This window comes from Polistes canadensis, unplaced genomic scaffold (genome assembly GCF_001313835.1).
Source record: "Polistes canadensis isolate GaletaPanama2010 unplaced genomic scaffold, ASM131383v1 scaffold_70, whole genome shotgun sequence".
Classification (NCBI taxonomy): domain Eukaryota; kingdom Metazoa; phylum Arthropoda; class Insecta; order Hymenoptera; family Vespidae; genus Polistes; species Polistes canadensis.
The window spans coordinates 259,275-268,561 of NW_014569617.1; the positions used below are offsets into that span (position 1 = coordinate 259,275).

The following is a 9,287-nucleotide window of genomic DNA, read 5'->3' on the forward strand; positions in this document are numbered from 1 at the left end:
AAGATTCAGATTAACGCAATACTCGCATACGTACATATATATATGTATGTTAACACAACCGATAGAATTGGATTGAATATACATATAAAAAAGAATCGATAAAAAAAAAAAAAAAAAAAAAATAAAAAAGAAGTATAGTCGCGACGAAAAGTATAATTGAAAAAAATGTCTAATACTGGAGAATACTTAAAGAAAGAAAGAAAGAAAGTTAAGAAAAGGAAAAATCCGTTGATCCGGATAAAGAAAATACTTTTTCTTCGTTGGTCTGAAGAGTAAAAGTAAAGTATATAGTAAAGGAGGAGGAATTCATCGTGAGTGAAAGCCGTCGGCGGGAGACTTTAATTACCGAAGGGTAGATTCCTAACCGGACGCACCCACGGGGCAGATTACCCCGGTAATATTAGCAAGTTTTATTGCAGGGAGAGAGAAAAGTTGAGCTGCTTGAATGCAGCATGACTCACGGGCACATTCATCTGCCACTGATGTTTCTGCTCTTATTGCAGCCTCACCTCCAACAGCAGCAGCAGCAGTAGCAGTCATCCCTCTCTTTCCTCTTGTACCCCATCACCCCATTTTATATCCAACTCTAGCTTACCCTTCGTGTTATTTCTTTCTCTCTCTTTCTATTTCTATTTCTCTTTGCTCTTCCATCTTTTCCCTCGATAGCCTATAACCGTCAAACGTAAAATCTTTGCAACTCTATCCAACATTGATATCGATACCCGTGTTTGCACATATTCGAAAAATATGAATTTTCTCCAATATTCTATACCAATAAATTGTTGTACCGTCTGTTAAACTAGCCCAAAATATCACGAAATTTAGTCGAATTCGCTTGTACAATGATAAGAGACACATAGAGAGAAAGAGAGAGAGAGAGAGAGAGAAACATGTGATACTATAAGCGAGATTACAATAGCCGAGGTGTATCGATGATTGGAACGGTAAACGGTACATCGATATAGACTGTATTCTGTCGTTTCGCATCCTATTACATACATAGTATCGACGTGTAAACCGAGTTGAATTGTTATCATATAGACCATAATCGTATACGGGAATTATATTGGTCTAACCATGGAGAAATAATTGATTTCAATGATTTCATGTATTCCCTTTATAATATTAGATTGTCCCATAAGTTATTTCCGCGCCACGCTATGTATGACTTCGAGCCGGCTATGTTTGTAGACATGCAAGCTTTCTTCCTGAGAGATGGAAGAAGGTAATAGAGCAGAACACAGTAAATCAAGCTTAAACAACAAATATCGTCTATCGAAGTCGCATGAAAAAAAAGGAAGGAACTTATGGGACAACCTAATAGTTCGCGATCGAAAATGGGCTAATACGTGAATTCATTCGATAATGTCTGGCCCCCTTTTTTTTCGCTAACCCTTGGGTGTAACACAGGACAATGTAGGGTTGAAGAAACGGGAGGTGGATAGGGTTTGGGGTGCGAAGTGAATAGGGAAGGTATTATCGGCTTCGGCTACGGCTACGGCTACGGCTACGGCTACGGCTACGGTTCGCTTATGCGGAAGGGGATAGTCGAGTAGGGAGCTAACGACGCGACATAGATAGGCATAGACGTAAATACGGATGTAGATATAGACCTGGAGAGACACCTACATACAATCTCAGAGAGAGAGAGACGCACAATCATAGCATAGGACGTAGACGTTCCTAGCGGAAACTAAACGCCGGATAATCTCTTCTGAATGCTACACCGAAGTAGTCTTAACGAGCATGCCATGATATTTCTTCGCTTCAAATCGAGGTCGACAAATTTGAGATTGTCTCTCTCGTTGTGTGTATGAATAATACTTTTCTCTTATAATACTCTTATTTATTTCAATATTTTTAGTTGGTATTTCTTTAATAATAAAATCATTGATCAATCTGCTATCCTGACCAACAATATTTAAAAATATTAATCCAACAAATATCAATAAAATTTCAGATAATTTGATTGTTTCTTCCTCGATAATTAATAATATTTATTTGTCTGTTTTTTGTTCTATTTTTAGGTCTGAAGTACCTTCACTCAGCCAGAATTCTGCATAGAGATATCAAGCCAGGAAATCTTTTAGTAAACAGCAATTGCGTTTTAAAAGTAAATATATCCTTCTGTAAAAAATAACGTGCCATCCATCTATGCTGACTTTTTGTTCTTTTTTATCTTTATCACGTATTTATTATGAATGTGTCCACAGATCTGTGATTTTGGATTGGCCCGCGTGGAAGAGCCCGACCAGAACAAGCACATGACTCAGGAAGTGGTGACGCAGTATTATCGTGCCCCGGAAATTTTGATGGGTGCACGACACTACACCGCAGCCGTCGATGTTTGGAGCGTCGGTTGCATTTTCGGCGAGCTCCTTCGTCGACGAATTCTCTTTCAAGCACAGAGTCCTGTGCAACAGGTAACAACGATTATTCTTATCGTTGAAAAGATTTGTCCATTATTGAAAAATGACGAAAGGAGGAAAAAAAAAAGAAGAAACTGGCGTGACCGGAGTCGTAAATGTAACGATTTTTCTGTCCATCTTTCTCTCTTAGTTGGAATTGATCACAGAACTGCTAGGCACCCCAACCCTCGAGGACATGAGGTACGCTTGCGAGGGTGCAAGGACTCACATGCTGAGGCGTGCACCGAAACCACCCTCGTTGACGGCTCTCTATACCCTCAGCAGCCAGGCGACGCACGAGGCCGTCCATTTGCTCTGCCAGATGCTAGTCTTCGATCCTGTAAGTCTTCTCTCCCTGCTGCGTGCGTCTCGATGTATGTTACTTACTGAGAACGCCAGGGGTTATTTTCTCTTAGGGATCGAAACTCTGGATTACATTCGTTCTCCTTCTTTCCTCTTTTAACACAGTCCTCGTTTCATTTCGATTCTTCTATAACGGCAACGATCAATTTTCTTCTTTCGACTAAAAGAACTGCATGAACAACCAACATTCATGAGACAAATGTGTTTAGTATTTTTTCCCAAGGAATATCGTTTCCTCGTTTTCTCTTTCAACGGATTCAACGAAATTTCTCTTTCAACGATCAAATGCATATTTCTTTCCAACGAATGGATGATCGGTGCTTTAGATCGGTTTTACGTGTGTTCAAGGGGGGGGGGCACATAGAAGGGGGAGTTACGGTATAATAGTAAACGTGCTATAATGGAAGTACTGGTAGAGGAGAGAGAAAGAGAGAGGGAGAAAAGAAAAGAAAAAAAATTATAAAGGCTCTTACGAGCCATATGCGTGACAGCATGTTGTAGGATGGTAGTAACAACGGGCTTGATAAACAACCTTATGGGAGTTTCTCGTTGAGAACGTGCTGTTTAAAAGGCATATCATTCAAGGCTACGCAACCAACATTTTAAACAATATTTATTCAATGCTTCGTCGAGATTATTGTTCCTAGAAGAAAACATTAGATTTCGCTAATGCGCGTATACTTCGGAATATCAAATTGTTTTGCGCAAAGATATTCCAAACGAAATATCGTATTATTCGAAAAGATGTAAAACTACTACAACTGATGTTACTAAAGTTGGCATCACTGGCAAGAGCATGATTATCGACGCGTCTGATACATACTTAAAGCGCTCTCTTGGTGTTCCCACAGGACAAGAGGATCACCGTGGTGGATGCCCTTGCGCATCCTTATCTGGACGAGGGAAGACTTAGATATCACTCGTGCATGTGCACGTGTTGCTACACAACGAGTGCTGGGATGAGACAGTACACTGGGGATTTCGAGCCAGCTACTACTCATCCTTTCGACGATCTCTGGGAGCGGAAATTGACGAGCGTGCAGCAGGTGAAAGGTAAGACAAAAAGAGTAAAGAACAAATTCGAAAAATTCAAAGTATCGATTATAAGATCAAAGTTAAGTGAACGAATAAGAATTTATTGGCAGGTGTGTATAACTTTTATTAACGGCAAACGACAAATTTTCTATTTGTTTTCTCTGTTACAGAGGAAATGCACAAATTTATAGCGGAGCAGCTGAACACGTCGCGCGTGCCGCTCTGCATAAATCCGCAGTCCGCGGCATTCAAGAGCTTCGCAAGGTAAGCCGTAGGTGGCGGATCTTCAACGTCGCCCAGGCACAGACCCACAGATCGATCATCTTTCCACGATCGTTTACGAAATAGTCAGAAAAAAATTATACAGAAAAAAAAAACAGAAAACAAATAACCGATCAACAACCGACTAACAAACCAACCAATCAACCAACCTACTAACCAATCAACCACCAACCAGATTAAACCTAAAAACCAACCAAATCGATCCTTCGAGTGATAGATCGACAACAAAAAAAAGAACAGTATAAAAAAGTTTCCTTGAACAACCCCATCCTTCCTTCCGCCCCCCTCCCCCATCAGCAAGCAGCAACAGCAGCATCGGGAAACATCAGCCTTCTCCTCATCGAGTCATCGACGATCTTTTTGTCTTTCTCTCTATCATTCTCTCTCTAGTTCGTTTTCCTTCTCCTTTTTCTTCTTCTTCTTCTTATTCATCATAGATTGTCTCTTTCATGATAAAACTCCCCGTCCCTTTAAATTTTTGCTTCCCTTTTCTCGATCCTTCTTCTTCTCTTCCAATAACTTTAATTGAAAAAAAAAAAAAAAGATAAAAATAAAAAACTAGAGTTAGACTCTATCGATACGTAGAGGTGCACACAGTGTTTTCAAAAAAAAAATATAAAAGCTCAAACTACCAATGAATCAAGCCGAGAATCAGTATAATTAAATAATACTAATAATTATTAGAAAACGATGATATGATTGAACAAAAAAAACTTAAAAAAGAAGTCGAGGATATGAGAAATGACGGATTAAAAATTGGATGAAAAAAAAAATACGAAAAAGACACTCGGATGTTTAAAAGAAAAAATTTGAAGGATAAGAAAAAAAAATGATCGAAAAAGGCAAAAAAGGAAGCAAAAGCTGTGAGAGTTTACGAAGGACGATGGGGGAGGGTTGAGACAGAAGGATCGGTGGCAACGGACTCGAAACGAGCCAGGAAAAAGATCCTTTGTCTTGACGACTCATCCTTTATACCCTCTCTGTCTCACTCTTTTCCCCACCCTTTATTCTTCTTCATTTTATTTATTTATTTATTTATTTATTTATTTGTTTTCTGTATATATTTTTCTCTTTCTCTCTTTTTCTCTTCTTTCTTTTCCTTTCTCGCTTCCTCTCTTTCTCTCTCTTTCTTTCTTTTTTTCTTTCTTTCTTTCTTTCTTCTTCTTCTTTTACACTTTTTCACTATTTTCTCATACTTCTTTGTTTATTTAACTATTTTCACTTTGTTTTTCGTGATGTTAGAGATTAACATAAGCAAATATTATATAAAAAAAAATATATATATATAAATATCAGAATTAAAAAGAAAAGAAAAAACAAAATGAAAATTAAGAAAGAGCAAAGAACGCTCCCCTTTAAAAATTCGTATATAGATACCGCAATATCCAATCATCGACAAAAGAGTAAGGACGAGAGTGTAACGCGTCGTCTGTCACATCTTTTGCCCAAATATTCATTTTAAAATGCAAACAAAAGTTAAAGAAAAAAGAAATAAAAGAAAAGAACAAGGTTAAAAAAATTACTAGAGCCCCATCCACCATCGCTGTGTGCGATCTCTCTCAAAAAAAAAAAAAGACACATATAAATACGTATATATATAGTTGTACCCTTAAAATATTTTACAAAAAGAAAGTAGAAGTTAATTAAGAGTAGAGAAAAAAATAAATGTAGAAAACATAACTCATCCCTTAACAACAACAGAAAAATTAAATTCACGAACTCTCACACACGCACTTATACAAACACGACTACTCAAACCTAAAGACAACCACCCCTTTTCAACCTCTTTATCATATTATCTTCTTCTTCTTTTAATTGCAAAAAATATAATAAAATAAATTAAAAAAAAATAATCATACTAACAAAAACAAACAAAATTATAAGAAAAAAAACCAAATATGCTGATGAAGTATATAATGTTTCTCGTCTTGCTTTACTGCCGTCAAGTTAGAGCAAGCTGATCGCCGATCCAGCGTCCTGCGCCGCGTATACGTACACATAACTACTACTACTACTACTACTACTACTACTACTACTATTACTATTACTACTACTACTACTACTATTACTACTACTACTACTACAACTACTACTACTACTACTACTACTACTACCACTGTCGACTACTATTGTCTACTACCGCTATCATCTACCACTACTAGTACTACCACCACCACCATTACTACTATACTGCTACTGCTACTACAACTACTACTACTACTACTACTTTACTATTACTGCTACTGCTACTATACTATTACTATTACCATTACTGCTACTTCTACTATAACTACCTACTACTACAACAACTACTACTACCACCAATCGTGTTACGTCTCCTCCTGAACGAACCGAAAGAACAGAGAGTCAGCAATAAGTCGTCTCAACCTCGCTCGCAGAGGTACTATACAAACAAATCTTTATTCTTTTTCTTTTATCTACATTTTCTCTTTTTCCTTTTTATCTATCTATCTTTCTATATATCTTTCTATCTTTGTCTTTTGTTCTTTCTACTCTGTATAAAAGGAAAGGGTTAAGAGTTTCCTGTTTTATTACCTTACAAACTTTCGTTTTCATTCTCTTCTATCTAACTATCTTTCCATCTACCTATCTATTTTTCTTTGTCTATTCGTTGAGTTTGATTTGTATATTTTTCTTCTTCTCCCAATGTTCTTTTATGTTTCTTTCTTTTCTACTTTCTTATACTTTGTTATTTTTTCTTTTAATATTTACGTGCCTCGTATCGTAATTATACCATACTCGCTTCTTCTTACATTCAGTTAGAAGCTCTTGTATGACTGTTGTGTCGGATTATTGAAACACATAGCTTGCTCTGTCTCCTTTTAGTCTCTCGTGAGAGTTCGCTGGCGGCGAATCGATAGCGAGTCTGAGGGTAACGCTCGAAAAGAAGGGCTGGGGGTTTGGATGGATGAGGAAAGGGGGAGAAGAAAATGGTTAGACCGAACAAAAAATATATCTGGGGTGGTGGGTATCTTTGAGACGAAGGATGAAATTGCAAAAATTCAAAATAAGATATCGAATTTTGTAACGACCGATAAACGCATTCTTTCTCCATATACAAATATTATCTAATTTATCTTCAATATAAATATCGCCAAAAAATGTGAAAGTATCTCAAATTTAGAATAGGCTTTTATTTTTCCCCTTGTCAAATTTATAGTTGAAAAACTTGGTGATTGCTTTGAAATTCTTGGCGAGTAAACGCGAAAGAAATTTAATACTTCGTAATATACATAGAGAAGAAGGTCTTCCAGCACTCATCCGTTTCTCTAAAGCCTAAATGCGAAAAGGAGAGGAGAGGAGAGAAATGACAACTACTACGACTACGACTACGACGACTACGACGACGGCGACGACGACGACGAGGAAGAGGAAAAAGAAGAAGAAGTAGAAGAAGAAGATAAAGAAGCCGCGAATCCTCTCTTCGTACACGTCGGAATTCAACTCGTCGTCGTTTCGTATTTCTCATAACCCGACTCGAGAAAGAGAAGAGATAACCACGAGCGTGCTAATTAGCGTTAGTTGCGCGGTAGACGTAATTAGTAAAATCTTAAACGGCTAGAGAGGATGCTCTCTACCGGGTAACGCCTCGACCTTTCCATTTCGCGTTATCGCGATAATGCGTGCCTTTGCTAACTTTTTTTCCTTTTTATCTTTTTTTGTCTTTTTTTTTTTCTTTTCTTTTTTCAAAAAAAAGACATCGCTTCGAGATGAAATAACTTTCAAGAGTGCTAATCGTATTTGCCTTATTAATCAAACCGTATTGAATACAATTATTTCATTTTTCTTTTTTCTTTTTTTTTAAATGGAGAAAGAAGTTCAACGAAATAATTATTTATCTACGAATATTATTATTCATCCATAATAATAATAAATCCTAGGACTCGCTTGAATTCGTCGGATGACTCACGTGTAAATATATCGGAGATGTGCCTGAATCGGAGAGTTTCGTTGATTGAGTGTAAGAAGGCCTGATCCACCATGCAGCCTTCAGTTCAAAAAAAGATGACAAATTATCGATAAAAAAAAAAAAAAAGAACCAAAGAATATATCAAAATCGCAACCGTAATAAAGAAAGCAACGCGGTGGACGAAAAGAAATAAAATCAAATCATAAAGAAAAACCACCAAGAACAGAGAAAATTAAACAAAAATGACATCCGAAATTTTCAAGTCCCTTTTATCTTACTGTCCATGATATTTTGAGTAGATAAAAAGCACTATCCTCAAATCCTCAAAACTTTCATTCCTTTTACCTTCAACTCCACCCCTATGTCTTTTAATGATATTATTCACGATTACCGACTGATCGTACGATTATTGTCATCATAGACGTTGTTATTCTATCCTCCTAACGAATAAAATATTCTAATCGTCAAATATTTTTGCTCATAACAATTTTAGATTCCCAATTAAAAAATAATCCCTCTGCATATCTCATTTCCCTGCACTAATTAGTTCCCGATCTTGAATCTTTGTAATCCTGTAATCCTTTTTTTTTCGTTTCTTCAATATTTCGTTTAATCACATCCAACCACAATTTTCATAAATCCTGTGGACGATAAAAAAAAAAAGAAAATTTCTTGTAAAATATTTATGATCGGATGGGAATTTTGTTGAAGGCAATTTTTCACGTGTGTTTGATGATTTCTGGAGTTTGCTTTGCCAAAAGCCACCCCTTCTGAATTTCTTTTTTTTTACAATTAAAATATAAATAAATCCTCCGTTTTTTAGATTCCACAAAATAATTGATCGAGAGAAATTTACTCGAACTTGAGAACAGTCAAGTTCCCTTACTCTTTCTCTATCTCTATCTCTATCTCTATTTCTATTTCTATCTCTATCTATCTCTGTCTTTCTGTTTCTCACTTTATCTGTCTCTCATTCTAACTTTATCTATCTTTCTATCTCTTTCTATCTCTTTCGCTTACGTTATTTATAAGAGTAATTATCACGTCGCGAGATAATAGATTTTTTTCTACTTTTTCATAGCACAAGAGTTAAAAGTGAAGAAAAAAATGGAAAAGAGAAAGAAGCGAGGATAAAAAGGAGGAGAAATTAAAAAAGAAGATGGAAGAGAGGTGAACACTTTCTGGTGGTGGGGTGGGACGGCAAGAATAAAAAGTAAAGTAAAAAGATAAAAAATATACATATATCCGTATAGATAGATATATATAAA

At 36.4% G+C, this 9,287-nt stretch overlaps 1 protein-coding gene across 1 annotated transcript in view; it reads left to right on the forward strand.

Annotated features, from left to right (window-relative positions):
- Positions 1-9,287, forward strand: part of LOC106786268 (serine/threonine-protein kinase NLK2) — a 70,387-nt gene that overhangs the window by 56,698 nt on the left and 4,402 nt on the right. Inside the window, 5 exon segments of the mRNA XM_014747464.1 lie at positions 2,028-2,113; positions 2,214-2,423; positions 2,560-2,748; positions 3,623-3,824; positions 3,977-4,070. Coding sequence (XP_014602950.1) covers positions 2,028-2,113; positions 2,214-2,423; positions 2,560-2,748; positions 3,623-3,824; positions 3,977-4,070 — 781 coding nt within the window.